Genomic DNA, 14,889 nt, shown 5'->3' on the forward strand with positions numbered 1-14,889 from the left:
CAGCACTCACTACTAAAGTATCAGACACAGCAATTTTTTACAGCTTTCACGCTGGAATTTATGGCTCAGGGAGGCGATCTCCATACGAGGCAGGGATCATTGCCTTATTTAGTATCCGAGAAGGAAAATTTATGTTTTTGCCAAAGTTTGTTTTGAAAGGTAACCTGCAGGCACGCACACACGTCCCCCCTCCCCACAGCCGCCCGGGCGTGCGTGTTGCAAGGGGAGATGCGTGCCACGCAGCTCCCGGGCACGGGCTCCCCGAGGTGCACGCGCGTGTGCTCAAGGACAAAACTGTTGCATGCACGTGTCACGCTCACACGTGTTTTAGGCCACGCGTGTGAAGTTAATTTTTCAGCTGAAGGCACCAGGAGCCCCAGAGAACGGGAGACCGCCTCCGGTCACCCACCTGGGTGACCAAATACCGACTAAGAGAAAACCTGCTCCTTATTTTACAGCCAACAGGTCTTTACTCTGCTCTCACGGCCCTCCTCCTTTTCCTGCACCACTTTCCCCGCACCGACGGGGTACGGAGCAGGCGGGACCCCCCCCCCCCAAAACACAGCCATCTCTGGGGCAGCAGGCACCAGCCCACGAGCTGCACGGACGGACGGGCTCCATCTCCCGAGGGACGTGCACCCCAAAGGACAGGCGCCTGTTTTTTGGGGCAGCACTCGCGCCCCAACTTCAACAGGGATGACCAAGCCTAGCGCAACCCATGTCCTCGGCCAGCCCCGGAGACGAGGGGAGGGTAAATTTGGGTATTGCCCCCCAAACCAAATCCTCGAAGGACCCAGTTCCACGTTGCCTTGTGTAAGGCAGGAGGAAGCGGGGCGTCCCTCCTACCTGCTGCTGCTGGAAGTGCAGGAGCTCCACGGGGCTCATCTCGCCGTTGGTCTCGCCGCTCGCGGCTCCTTCGCGCCCGCCGCCCCCTCCGCCGCCGCCTGCGCCGCCCCCGCCGCCATCGGGCTGGTTGCTGAGGCTGCTGACCCCGTTTTGGCTGGAGGGAGTGGACCGTATCGTCTCCGAGGCAGATTCAACCATCATGACTTGCTAGCAGGACCTGAAAGGGAGGAGGAGAGAGCAGAGGCTGAGAAAAAAAGAGTCTGAAATCCCTGGCTGGCATCCCCATCCCCGCCTGCCCCGTGCCCCATCCTCGCTCTGCGCCGGCTCCGATCCCCGCGAGGTCTGGCGGTGAGACGCAGGGATGGGATGTCAAACGCCGGCCAGTTTTAGCTGCGTTCCATTTACTCCAAAAAATAAACGTGCAGCAGCGTGAGCTGCCACGAACAGGCTGCCGGCCCTGTACAGCACCGGGGCAAAGCAAGTGCAACCTGTGTCCCTTAGGAAAACAAGACGTTTTCAGCTTTCTCCCAGTCTGATGCAAGACACAAAACCCCAGGACCCGGGCATTTTTCACAGAATCCCAAAATATTTCATTTTCAGACGCTGGAGACAGCAAAGCTGAAGTTTCAGTGAGGCTGCACACCAAGCATGTGGAGCCTGCACCACATATTTCACCGTGAAAATCTCAACAAAGTTGACACTTTTCCACAAAGCGCTTCACCTCCCAGCGAACCAGCACTTCCCAGCAGGAAAAACCACCCGGCAGAAAGTCTGCCGCCAGGTCGAGGAAGCCCAAAGGTACCGCGGATCTGGGACACAGCAAAATGAGAGCACGGTGGCACCCCAGAAAACATCACTCAGAAAATCCTCCCTTTCTCACAGATGCCTCCATGCACCCCCCCCCTCCTGCTGTACCCCTCGGATGCCCTCGAAGGACCAAGCTGGGCGCTTCACCCTTCAATGCCGAACGCAGGGGCCGCAACACCCGCCGCATTTTCAGCCCCGCACGAGCCCCTGGCAGCCGCGGTTTGAAGCCCTTGCACTTCATTTCATGCAATTACAGGCTTCCCTCTCGCAAGGCAACAGCGCAACGCTTTGCCTCTGCGGATGGGTTTTATTCCTGTAAACTCGCCCTGCCCATCACCCCGTTACACCCGCGGCACAAGGGCAGAACTGCCCGCACCTCGCCGCTCCTCCCCGGGCTCCGGCTGCAGGGCTCGTGTTAGCAAGCGTGCCCGTGGGCGCTGCAGCAAACCCGGGAGCGGAGTTGTGGGGTGCCAGCAGCCTCAACGAGTTGAGGGAAACCATCCGGCACCGGGAGAGTCACAGGCTGGAAAAGCTGCTTCCACCCCAACGCACGGCCGGCTGCACGAGAGCTGGGTGCTAAGTGCATCCCTTATCCCCCCTGGTCTTAAATGCTGTTTAAATTAAGGCAGATGGGCTGGGGGGACACGACTTGCGAGGAGTTACAGGGCTTGGCTTCAAAGCGATGAGACGAAGAGTCTTTGCTCAATGGGGTTTGATTAGTGGGCAGGTTGTTAGCTGTGAACCTGAGGGTCCCCTTTTCTGGGAGAAACTCCTGGATCCGGGCTGGCACTGGAGGAAACACAACCACGGCGTCCAGCATCAAACCAACACAACCACGGCGTCCGGCATCAAACCAACACAACCACGGCGTCCGGCATCAAACCAACACAACCACGGCGTCTGGCATCAAACCAACACAACCACGGCGTCCGGCATCAAACCAACACAACCACGGCGTCCGGCATCAAACCAACACAACCACGGCGTCCGGCATCAAACCCCGCCGCTCCAGCCAGCAACCGCCGAGCCCCCCGGGGCCGCATCCAGCCCTGACGCACGCACAGAGCGATCGGGGGCACTAGAAGCCCCGCCGGAGCCGAGGGTCTCTCCCTCCTTCCCAACACACACTCTGCTCTGGGGAAAAGCAGAGGAAACAGTTTTATCTCATTCGATCCAGCTCCTTCCCCATCGGCGGGTGCCAGAGCGGGTTTGGTGTTTGCCCACCGGCACTTGCAGCCGGCTGGCGAGTTTGAAACAGGAAGGGAATAAAGAAAGAGGGACGGGGAAAAGAAATACTGTTTCTCCCTTTTTCTTCTCTTTTTTTCCCCGTCTTCCCCCCGCCCCCCCCAAAAGACAGAAAGACAAACCGCGAACAACATAATTGCTGAAATGTGGCGTGTAATAATAGCTATTCAGAAGCTGATCATTCATATTAAACAGGGTGAAGCAAGCTTCTCATTTGCATGTTTGAGATTATATGCATTTCAAAAGTCATTTCCGCAGGGTATATGACTGACATTAATTCCCATGTGGAGCTGCCGGCTCCCTCCCGCCATCCCGGTGCTACCAAACCCGCGCAGGGTGACACACCGGTGGCTGCGGGAGAGTTCAAGGTTAACGGGATTACTGGGCTTTGATTTTGTTTGAAGTGCAGGAGCCGGGGTGCTGGGGTGAGAGCGTGGCACGGTCGGAGCAGCTTCCCGGGAAAGGATGGGGAAAGGATGGGATGCTCGCCTACGGCCACTGCGTTAGGAGCTAAAAAGCTGGAAGAAAGAAAACACCTTTTGCCTCGAAAACTACATTTGCTCCTCCCCCCACAACCAACATCAAACAAGAGCCTACAGAAATATTAAATTATTGCTGTTCCTTTTCTCATTTTCCTTCTGAAATCTGCCGCCTGCTCCGCGTTTCGACCAGGCGAGCGGCCCCACAGGGAAAGCCAGGCTCTGCCCGTGTCCGGCAGTCACAAGGCATCACCATGGCCAGAAACTCAGCAGGATTCAAAAAGGGATTTGACTTTTATACGGAGAACAAGAATATCCAGAGTTACAACAGGAAGTATTAAAAAAGGAAAAAAAAAAAAAAAGTTTTTGGAAAGGATATAAAACTTTCCTGGCTTCGGGGCTTAAATTGAAGCTTAACTATTGGGAATTAGGAGGAAATCTCTTCTGGTGGAAGAGCTGTAACCATGGTCTTGCTCTGTCATCCCTGGCCCCTGCCAGAGGCGGGATGCTGGAGCAGATGAACCGGCGCTGGGGTCCAGCCGGGTGATTCCCGCAGCCCGGGACACCAGGCCAGTTGGGTTCCCTCTCCAAGTCTAGTAAAACTCGACTTCCCGTTCGCAAACCCTACTGGGATGCTGGTGTGTCTGGGTTCCCAACACTGCAAGGGAAGTAATAAAAGAAAGTAATAATAATAATGAAAATATTTCCATTCATATAAAAGTTTTACAAAACCTTAAAGAAAAAAAAAAATGAAGCCAGTGTCTGTAACATTATAAAGTCGATTTAAATTAGGAACGAGCGCTTTTCCAGCCAGGACTGATCCGGGATGACTGAAGCCGCATTGGGAAAAGCAAAACCTGGCTGCACGACCGGCTGCAAGTGCTGAAGCACACGTGCATCTCTGCACACAGACGGGAGGGCTCTGAAGCATCCCAGCTCCCGCTTTTCATCTATTTTAGTTCAAACACATCCAATATTTTAGGGATTCTCCATACACTGGTATCCAGAGGGTCTAATCAGGATCAGACCTTCCCCCAGGCATAAAGGCAGGGACCCTGTCCAGACAGTCATCGCAGAAGATACAACACCCAGATAAAGTAGAAAAGGATGGTTTTACTTAAAAGGGGAGGGGAGGAGACCCCTCTAATGGTGATGAGCAACAGAAGCTGCGCAAATGGATTGCTAATTACCATTTCAGACTCAAAATCACTTCACTGAATAAGCACTCTGCCTTTTTTTTTCCCCTTTTACTTAAAGGGGCACCTTTTGCAGGACAAAGAAAAAGGAAACAGAGAATTACAAATGGAGTAAAGAATCCCCCTGCCTTTAGCAGTACCATATGGCAACAAGAGTATATTAATTACCGTTGCTTTTTAATTAACAATTGCTTCATCTGAGCAGTAACATTTCCTTGACATCCCCTGACTTGCCGCTAACCTGTAAAGTGCACGTGCCATGCCAAGTCATCAATTCATTTTTATTGACAGCCCCCCCAAACAGGCACAATACCGGCGTTTTCCAATTAACACCTCCACACTCTCTAATTAGCGCAATTAACAGACTGATGGATGCCCAGAGCTTCCCTGCGAGGGAAGGTGCAGATCAGCCGGCCCGGCTGTCGGACACGGCTCCCACGGCGTGCACGTGTGCCCGACACGCATGTGCCACGCTTCCCGGGGTCCCGCGGGAGCACCACGCGTGTGCTGTACTGCGCAGCCCGGCATCGCCGCGGAGCCTTTCCGAGCCCCGGCAGAAAGGGGAGGATGAACGCGGAGGCGGACTCAAAGCAAAGATTTGCACCAAAGGACATGGGGTCTTTAGGAGCAAGAATAGGAGATGAAGCATTTAACAGAGCGGATTTCTCCCCAAAAGCTCCCGATGAATTTTGGGGCATCCAGACCCACCCAAAACGATGCCGCTTCTCCTCCCGATTCAGCTCCACGGATATGAAAATTTAATAGCGCTTCGCAGCCCCTGGGACCCGCAGAAGAAACAGGTACAGCCAAGACCACGCGCTCCTAAGCAATTGCCTGAACACCTATTTTAGTCGCTTCTCCTATTTTTAAATATCCTCAATACCGTGGTCCTCAGGGGCTCCGTAACTTTGGGCTGTCCTTCACGGGCTATTGGCAGGACCGGGGCCACGTACGGACCCAGCATCATGGGCACCCCCTCCCCGCTGCCAGCGGGTCCCTGTCCTCGAGCCCCCGTCCCCATCTCCACGCCGGCGGATGCCCCTTGGCCTTGGTTTCCCCAGATGCAAACCCAAAGAGCGTCCCCAGCTCAAAACCACCACCTGGGAGGGATGAGGACGAACAGTGGGAACCGCTGGTGGGAAAACGCTCCCCCCCACGTCTCCATGAGCTGAGCAAGTCTCTGGTGCCGAACCGCGTTTTCCAAGGGACAGCACGGGTGACACCACGGCCCGCTACTGTGATGCTCCGGAGGCTTTTTCTACCCTTCCCACCACATCCTGGCCCCAAAGCGGTTTTCCAGACCTTTCCTCCCAGCTCCAGCCTCGCCAGGACCTGGAGGGGAGCAGGGGGCTGCCCCATGGCACGGCGAGAGCTCTCCCTCCAGCAGCAGGAGCCAGCCGTGCCGGCAGCCCCTTCCGCGGGAGCCGGCAGATGATGGAGGAGCACGGACGGAGCAAATCCCCCAGAGCCGTCAGAAGTTCTGCAGGATGCTCCTCTGCACGGCTGGGAGGAGACGAGGACTCAGGGAGGCTCGATCCCAGGCACCGGATCTGCTCCGAGCTACGGAAAGTTGAGCAACCTGCTTGTCCGGATCCGGCACCGCCAAGGCTTTAGGAAGTGGCTCGCTAATCTTAAAAGGCTTTGGCTTGAAGAGAAGCGGCAGCCGGGATTGCTCGGAGAGTGGCTTTTTACCCTTTAATTAACACATAAACACATGGAAATGTGGAAAGGGGATTAAAATAAAAGTCTGGGGGAGCTGAAACGAATCTAGAGCATTACTGTAAATTAGAAGAGATTTAAGGAAGCAAGGACTGGCTAAGCCTGGGCACCGCTTTAATGGGATCTCACCTCCGGGCACTTTCATCTCCCACTTTCATCTTGCTCCCAGCAACTTCTTTGGGAAGAACCAACCTCCAGGTGCTCGCCCTCGCCGGCAGGCAGACCTCTACGCCCTCGCCTGCCCGCCACGATGCCATCACCGCCCTGGCCACGCTCACGGGCACCGGCGAGCGTCAGGCAGCGGAGAGCATTTGCCGCTACACAGAAATCAAGCAAGAACGACCGCAGCGAGGTTTTTTTCTCCCCCAAAAGTTGGTTCATCTCACTCGAAGAGCCGGGAGCGCACCTGGAAGCGCGAGCAGCACCAACGGGCGAAGCCCCCGGGACCGTGCCGTGCCGGTCAGCGGGACACGGCACTACTCCTGCTCGGGTCCTGGCGAGCCCACCCGCCTCTCCGAAACACGCCTCCTCCCTCGGAGCACCCTTTGCTCTCCGGAGCTCGCACCCACGCGGCAACGAGGACGCTCCGACCGTAGCCGACCCCACGGGAGATCCTCCGCTCGGTGCCCATCCCAGCGAGCCATCCCGCACGGGGACGCGGAGCATCCCTGGAGACGCCGATGGCCGGTCGGCATCGTCTTCCGTTCCCCGCCGAGCTTCGAGGAAAATCAAATCGCTGCCGGCGCGGATGCGGGCTGGCCGGACGCGGGCCGGGCCGGTGCCGGACGGCTGGCGAGGCCGGTGCCGGGCACGTGCCGGGCACCCGGGCTGCTGCTCCATCCTGTGCTTCCCTCGTTGCGCTCTTGAAAAGATTAAAAAAAAAAAAAAAAAAAAGAGCCCCACTCCATCTCATTAAGAAAGTAAACACAAGAGCCGTCTAAGTGTCTAATTAAGCTTCTAATTAGTCCCTGCTTGTTACTAATGCAAATTAGATTACGCCGCTTAACTACAGCATGTCCACAACACCCTTGTTAATTGCGGCCTTTTGAAATTAAATTACTCCCTAATTAGCATATCAAAGCCATTGATTCGGAGCCAGGAAAGATGAGGGCAGGAGGAAGCCGAACGCCAAGTTTTGTTAATCAGGGACGTCTAATTAAATAGTGACGTGGTGCACGGGGGCTCCCGCCTCGCTGCTCGGGAGCCGCATGTGTGGGCCCAGGGGGACCCCAAGTGGGGCAGCACCCTTGGTGGGTGCCGGCTGGGTGGGTGCTGGTGGTCCGCACCCAGCGTGGCCCACCGCTGCCGGACCGGAGCATTCCCACAAGTCGGGGTGCAGGTGCGGTATCCGCATCCCGGCGGATGCACGCTGCAGCCAGCGAGGCTGGGGGGGCAAAGCCCGAGCTCCGGGAAGCCCCCGTGGAGCTACGGCCGCCATCGCCGTGCCAGGATGCGGCCCTGGCAGCAGGGAGGGAGGTTAAAGCAGACTCCAATTTCTCATCCCCCCAAAAACTCGCTTTCCTTTCTGCCCAACGTGTTCTAAATGGGAATTCAAAGGAAAAACGTCCCGAAGCGCAGACACAGCCCTGCAGCCCCCCCCTGCGCCCATGGGGGCAAGGGTCTCCGCTCCCCCCCAGAGCACCCCCAAAATCCTTGACAACCCACACGGGAGCAGAAGAGGCACCCAAGCGAGGACAGGCGAGGCTGGAAACAGGCAACGGCATCTCTCACCTCCAGGACCCCAAACCCAGCGTGGCACCAAAACCCCCCGCCGCGACGGGACAGCACCCGGCACGGGGCGGGATGCCCACGCCGGCGGCCCTGGCACCGAATCCCCCCTCGCCCAGGGCACCGGACCCACGGAGAAAACACCCCCACATCCCATCTCCCACCCCAGCACCCCACGGGCATCGACGAGTGCGCGGCGCAGATCCGTTCTTTGGAGAAAACTAACCCACCTCCCCAGCCCCGAGCGGGGACGCCCTCGGCACTCGCTCCAGTTAGAGCCGATCTCCCCCAAAACCTCCAGCCCCAAATTCACGACGGGACATAAATCACGGAGGCACCAGGGAAGAGTCTGGATCTAAAAGTAACCAGGTAGATTCACTCCAAGGAGAGTAAAAATGAAACGAACACCTAATTTTTAAGTTATCTGAATAACTTCCTGAATGACCCAGTTCTTTAAATTTTATAACTTTTCCTCTCTCTCTCTCTCTCTTTTTTTTTTTTTTTGTTTAAAGAGGTGGGAAGGGAAAAAAATAAAGGGACGAAGATTGGAAAAGTTTAATAGAGGGAGAAAAAGTCTATTAAAAAAAAAAACACGCAGGCAGCCCGTCTCAGGGGAAGAGTTGAAATATTAAAGAAAGGAAAATCGCTTCTCCGGCTGCCGAGACAGAGGAGGAGAATAGAGTGGCTTTAAGAGAAGGAGCTGTGCACTTTTAATTGAAAAGAGGGAGATTCAAATGAAATATCCAATATCCCCCATTAAAGAAAGGAAGAAAGACGGACCCTGGCCGCTTTGCTACGCCGAGAAATTGCTAAAGCCCCAACTTTCTTTCTCTCCCCCTGCCTCGGAAGTTATAGGAAAGAGGGATGAGAGAAAGGGAAAAAAAAAGGGTCTTTCATACAAGAGGAACTCAAGGGAATGGGGGAGGAGGGTGGGAAAAGAGACCAAGTTTTATTCATTTATTTTATTTTATGAGATGAGTAAAAATAATATATAAAAAAAAAAAGGCAGAGTTTTATAATGTCACAGTGTTTGGAAGCAGCAGCAGAAGGGAGAAGAGAGGGGGGAAAGCAACTAAGAACAGAAGGGCCAGCTCCAACCACCCGCCGTACAAGCCTCTCTCCCAACGAGATTCAATTAATTGATAACAAGAGGCATCAAATTAATTTTTCAAGGATGTTAGATTTTGATGAAGGAAAAAATCTCTCTGATTTTAATCGGGGCGGCGTTTAAAAGGCATAAATGAATATCCCTTTCTAATCATCTGAGGCGCTGAGGAAGCACCAAGCGGTTAACGTGAAAATTCAAATCGTTTAATTAGGGGGGGCCGAGGGGAGGTGGCCGTGGTGGGGGAAGGGGACTTGGGTTTTTCTTTTTAAAGAGCTTTATGAAGAAATTATTTTTAAAATTATTTCTTTCAAGCATCTTTGCTCTCCCCCCCCCGCCCCGAAACGCACACGCACTTGTAAAAACATCTCAGAGGTTTTTCTTTTGAATAGAGACCATTCCCATCACAATCTAATTAACAAAAATGATAATGAATAGGGTGGGGAAAAAAATTCATAGGGAACAAAAAAAATACTCCAAACTCCCAGGAAAAAAAAAAAAAACACCAGGAGGAAGAACGTGTGATTTCCCAACACGTACAGCTCGCTGTCAAGAGCCGCTCTGCACTTCCACATGGGACGGGGTTTTTAAGATACGGGGGATTTTCAGCACAAACACCCCCCTCCCTCAAAATCCTATTAAAATAATTAAAAGCACCTCCCATCGCTGGTGCGGAATGGGATGCATTTGCAGCCAAAGCAGAGCCCGAGTCCAAAGGCTGGTCCAAAGGGACCAGCACGGCAGCGTGGACCGTGGTGCACGCCGGCACACGCGCGCTCGTGCACGTGGACACACGCGCTCGTGCACGTGTGCACCCTCACAGCCCGCGGCCGTCGCACCCGCAGCCCCGGCGAGGCTCTCCGGCATCGCTCCGGCATCGCTCCGGCATCGCTCCGGCATCGCTCCGCCGCCCAGCGCCAGCAGCCGGGTCCATCCCCGCCAGCTGCCGGGACACGGCCGGCATCGCGCCAACGTTTCGCGAAGGCTCCTCCGGCATCTCCTCCTAAATCCCGACTCGGGTTTAAATCTCCGCCCGCGTGCCCAGCGCCCCGACAATTATTTTTTACCCCATCGGCAACACGGGCGACGCGTGGCGCACATCTCACCCGGCCTTTCCGCTCCGGCATCCCACCAGCAAGGAGAGCCCCGAGCCCACCCGGGACACGCGCCACGCGCCTTGCACGCGCAAAATCACCTCCAGCCCTTTTGCACGCCTGACCGCGGTCCCGCGCTGGCGGGCGTCCCCGGCGAGGCGCCTGCCTGCCGCAGGCTGGGGCACCCGAGGAAGAGGAGGGCTCTTCCTCTCGGATAGAGCCATAAAGGGCATCGCCTCGCGGGAGCCGAGGAAGAGGAGGGCCACGGGGAAGCGTCCCGACGTGCTCTAGAGAAAGGTGCCTGCTGCCCCGCGGCACCAGCACCCGGCAGCCCTGGGAACGGTAAAGGCAGCGCCGGGGCGGAGGAAGGCTCCCAGCAAGGGTGTGTGTAAGGAAATAAAAAATCAAACTCAAGCTGCGGGAGCTCCCCCCACCCCATCCCTTCAAGAGAGGCTGCAAAGGGTGAGGGCAGAGCCGGGGAGGAAGAAAATGACCTGGAGCAGGTGAGGGACAAACCGGACTGTGACGAGGAGCGATGGCAGGGCCATCGGCGGGAGGGACCCGGCGCTGGGACGCAAGCTCCCGTGTCAGACCCCGAGCGAAATTTTTCAGCTGAGTTTGCGTGAAGTCAGACTGGAGGTCGCTAAAAGTCTCTTCTGGCCTTCAAATAATCCAGAGGGGAGGAATAAAAAGTCACGGTGCCTACTGAACAGGAGGGAGGAACTCAGATGCCGCAAGTTTTCCCAGACTCCGTCACGTTTGTGCAAAAATTCATCCAGAAAACGCTCTATTTAATGCGCTCCCTGCTGCACATTGATGCTTTCCACTGCAAATCCCATTTCTATGCAGGAAGAGGCCTGGTTTCCATCCAGAAATTATGCTGCTCACGAGGAGGGAGAAGAAAAAAGGCGGTGGGGGGGAGAACTATCCTTGGGCATTTTCAAACTCCTGGTCTGAAGTCCATTTTTTTGCATCCAAATCAGAGGCAAGCATGACCCGAGGCCGGCTCCATCTCGCAGCCACCGCCAGAGCCGGTCTCGGCACTTTCAAACAACCTTCCTGATTTTATTTCTGCACAGCTCGGCTCCATCTCGCACGGATTCAACATCTCCTGGTTTCCCTGGGCACCCGGCACCGCCGCAGCAGCCTCGGCACCCGCGCGGAGCAAACCGCAGCCCCGAAGACAAACACGGCTCCCGACAGCCCCGACATCTCTGCTTAGAGCAGCGACCGGAATAACCCGAGCGATTTCTCCAGTGCTTTCTTAAAAGCTGGGAAGCGGCATGCTCAGCAGAGAGGCTGGGCTGTCCCGGGGTCTTCCTCTGGGAATGGTGATGGGTGGCTGCGAGGCCACACCACCCGCAGAGGGGATCGGGAAGGTGCATTTAACATTTTGGGTGCTTGAGAAGAGAGCAAGGCTCAGCCGAGAGCCATGGAGCATCCCTCCAGCCGGGGGAAGCGTTACCCCATGCCAAGGCCAAAAGATTGCCAGGGTCCCCCGTGCTCCTTCTCCCCGTGACCTGGATGAGCCACATTCAGCCGCCACGTCGTCTTCCCGGGGAGAGCATCCCTCTCCAGCACCCTTCGCCAGGGAGTCCAGGAGGGCGACGGTTCACCCAGCGCACCCACAGCTGCGGATGCAGCAAGAGCTTTTCCCCTCCGTTCCCGGCGGGATGGCAACACACCTCCGCGGTTTCAGCATCCCTCTGGACCGCTGCCAGGCCGGCAACACGGGAACGTGATCTGGTCCCACAGCATCACTTCGGTGTCACCCGCGGCATTCCCAGGTCATGCCGATCCATCCAGGCTCCCGAGCCCTGTGCATCCCCAGAGCTCAGCCCTTACCAGACGGCACACTGGGACACAGCACCTTCCCAGATCCGGGCAGCACATCCCCACTTTATGGATTGGGACAGAGCTACGGAAGGACGAAGTGAATCGAGGCGATCTGTACCTCCCGAATCCCTGCTCATCCCTGGCAGTAGGCATTGCTTCCTCCTGAGAACAGCGAGATCCCCAGACAAGCCCAGCTTCAGGGTGCAATGACACCCAAGAGCAGCACGCAGGTGGCTGCTGATGCTCCGGGCCACAAGCAGCCGTGCTGCAGTAGCCAAGGAAGCCACCGGCACCTTCCCGCTGACATGGGACAGACAGCACCGTGCAAATCTGGGGAGTTATTACCGTTAAGGTGGTGTTAAGATACATCCTCACTGCAAAGCACGCTTGAAAAATTGTGTGTTTTTTCCTCCCTCCACCCCTCTTAAAAATAATCCTCATTCTTTAAAATATTAGTTTATGATTCACCAATTGCAAGCTGTAACACCTCGCCCAGGCCCGCAGCTCCCGGCTGCCAAGTCCCAGGGACCCTGCGAGCACCCGCGGGTGCCGGGGCAGAAAGGGGCTCGAGGTACCCAGTGCCCGGCCGGCTCCCAAGGGGGGCACTCACTGGTGGGAACCTCAGCAAGGCACCCCAGCAGCAGCAACCTGCTTTCTTTAGCGGGGAACCCAGAAACCCCCCAGCCCAGGGCACGGCGGAGCTGCGGGCGTCGCAGGTGAGGGTGCCCACCTCGGGCTGGGTGCCCACGTGGGAAGCTTTGGCACGAGCCCCACCGCAGCTGCGCCACGGCTCCGGACTCCCCGCCGGCACCGTTCCTCCGCAATCAGGTCACATCATCTTTCCGCATCTCCCGCTGAGACAGGGCCACAGACAACCCTCTCCCCGCTGTCCCCAAAGCGCGTCTCCCCAGGCGGGAAGCGAGCGCTCCGTGATCACCGGCTGTAGGACACCGAGCCACCGGGTCCGTCACCGGCCACCCCAGGCAGGGCACTAACCCAGGGGACGTCCCCCTTCCTCCCCGGACCAAAAAATCATCCCATCATGGTGAGGGAAGGCAACGACACCAGGATATAGCATCGGGCAAGACACCAAGTGGATAAAGTCCAGGTCACCAACTCCCCCAGGGACCCGACCCACCTCCCTGTCTGGTCCACGAGCCCCCGGTACCTGCCCACGCCGGCAGCCCCGGCCCCGCGCCCCCGGCCAGCCCCAACGCAGACCACGGCTCCTGCCCGCTGCCAGGAATTTTAAAACGCCAATTATTATTTTAAACCTCCAGCTAAAACCAGCGACTTGCCGCTTGTTCCCAGCCCCAGGGCGATTCCCAGACCATTTGTATCTGCAACAGCGAGGACCAGCGGAGATCTCCGCTGCGGTCGGAAAGGACCAATCCTGCAATGGAAGGAGATGCACGTCCCCTCTGAGGGCAGGGGACAGGGGTCTGTCCCTCCGTCCCTCTCCCAGGCAGACGGGCACAGCCGCCGTCTCCTCCCGCCGCAGCCCAAACCTACAGCTGGAAATTCAGCGGCAGCGGTGCTCCCCACTGCGGCACCCACTGCTCCGGTATGGCAGGGACACAACTGACCAGATGGCACCGACCTTCCCCAAAGCCAGCATCAATCCCCAAACGAGCCCCCTCGCCTGTTAAACTTCATCTCATTGCATTTCTAAACAGACCAGCCTTTTCATCAGAGTATTTTAAAACCACCAGCTCTATAACCCAGGGGAAAATCGCTCTAGCACTGCTTTTGCCCAGCCGCAAGGCCAGTGATGCCAGTATCAGCACTGGTGCAATACGTGCGTGGTGCGGGAACAAGGTGGCATTTGATCTGCAGATGGGGCTGCTCCGACAGCCCCGAAGTTTGACCCAGATTCAGAGCCGTGGCTCCACTTCCCAGGGAAAATGACATTTGTTCAAGGCTCGAGCCCGCCGGCATCAAGGGAAAGACTTCAAGGGATTTTGAAACAGGCCCTAAAAGTACACTCTGCCACGCTAGGTATAAATAAAAACCTGGTTTAAAAGGGGAAGCATGACTAACCCAAATAGAGCTGTGGTGAGCAGGGAACGACCCCGATCTGCCCGCCGCATTCGGTGAGCCCTGAGCATCCTTCAGGGCAGGCAAAGACGCATTAAGAGAAGATGGGGCTGGTCCCTGCAGCACCGAACGTCACTGCCAGGGCGAGCAGAGGAGCCGGGGAAACTCAGACCCAAATTTCAGCACAAATCTTCTGCCTATCGCTACGGCAAAAAAGGGATGAAACGAACCTCGTGTCGTGCCACAGGAGCGGAGCTTGGCCAGAAATCCCTTACTGGGGTTTCTCCGGCACTCTCTGCACCTCCACCCCTCACTGGGACGGATTTTAGGACATTTTCCTTTACTTGTTTCTCTTGAAAGCACATTGACTAGGCAGCTCCCCTTTCCAACATGCACAACAAACCCCAGATTTGGGGAGATTTTCCCCAAGACTGCATAGATGCCTCCGCAGGCTGGACAAGCTCCCGAGGGGCACTCGGGGGCTGGCACTCGCTCGCCCACCCTGCACACAGCAGCGATGCCCTGATGCCCCACGCTCTGCAGCCCCCATGTCCCTGCCCCGGCCAGAAACCCAGCACAGAGGGACCAGAAAGTGAGAAAAAGCACATCAAGGCCCTCCTGCACCCGGTGCGCGTCAGGGACCTTTTCTCTCCCTGCCTGCGATCCCCCCAACCCTGCCGAGCAATCCCGCGGGACTCCATCAGCCGGGTGCAACGTGGAAAAACACGGCCCGAACCCCCCCGTTGATGTCACGCAGGATCTGCCGGAGTTTTGCAGACACTCGAGAAGCCAGCGCT

At 56.6% G+C, this 14,889-nt stretch overlaps 1 protein-coding gene across 5 annotated transcripts in view; it reads right to left on the bottom strand.

Moving 5' to 3' along the window:
* The window catches only part of FOXP4 (forkhead box P4), a 66,876-nt gene that overhangs the window by 42,513 nt on the left and 9,474 nt on the right, over positions 1-14,889 (bottom strand). For 4 of the 5 annotated variants that reach the window (XM_030000214.2, XM_030000213.2, XM_041119871.1 and 1 more), the window contains exon 2: positions 847-1,063. In XM_030000214.2, coding sequence (XP_029856074.1) covers positions 847-1,047 — 201 coding nt within the window. In that variant the 5' untranslated portion in view covers positions 1,048-1,063. Of the gene's footprint in view, positions 1-846; positions 1,064-10,713; positions 10,818-14,889 lie in introns of those variants that run through there. The other variant, XM_030000216.2, reaches the window with a different exon arrangement.

This window comes from Aquila chrysaetos, chromosome 24 (genome assembly GCF_900496995.4).
Source record: "Aquila chrysaetos chrysaetos chromosome 24, bAquChr1.4, whole genome shotgun sequence".
NCBI lineage: Eukaryota > Metazoa > Chordata > Aves > Accipitriformes > Accipitridae > Aquila > Aquila chrysaetos.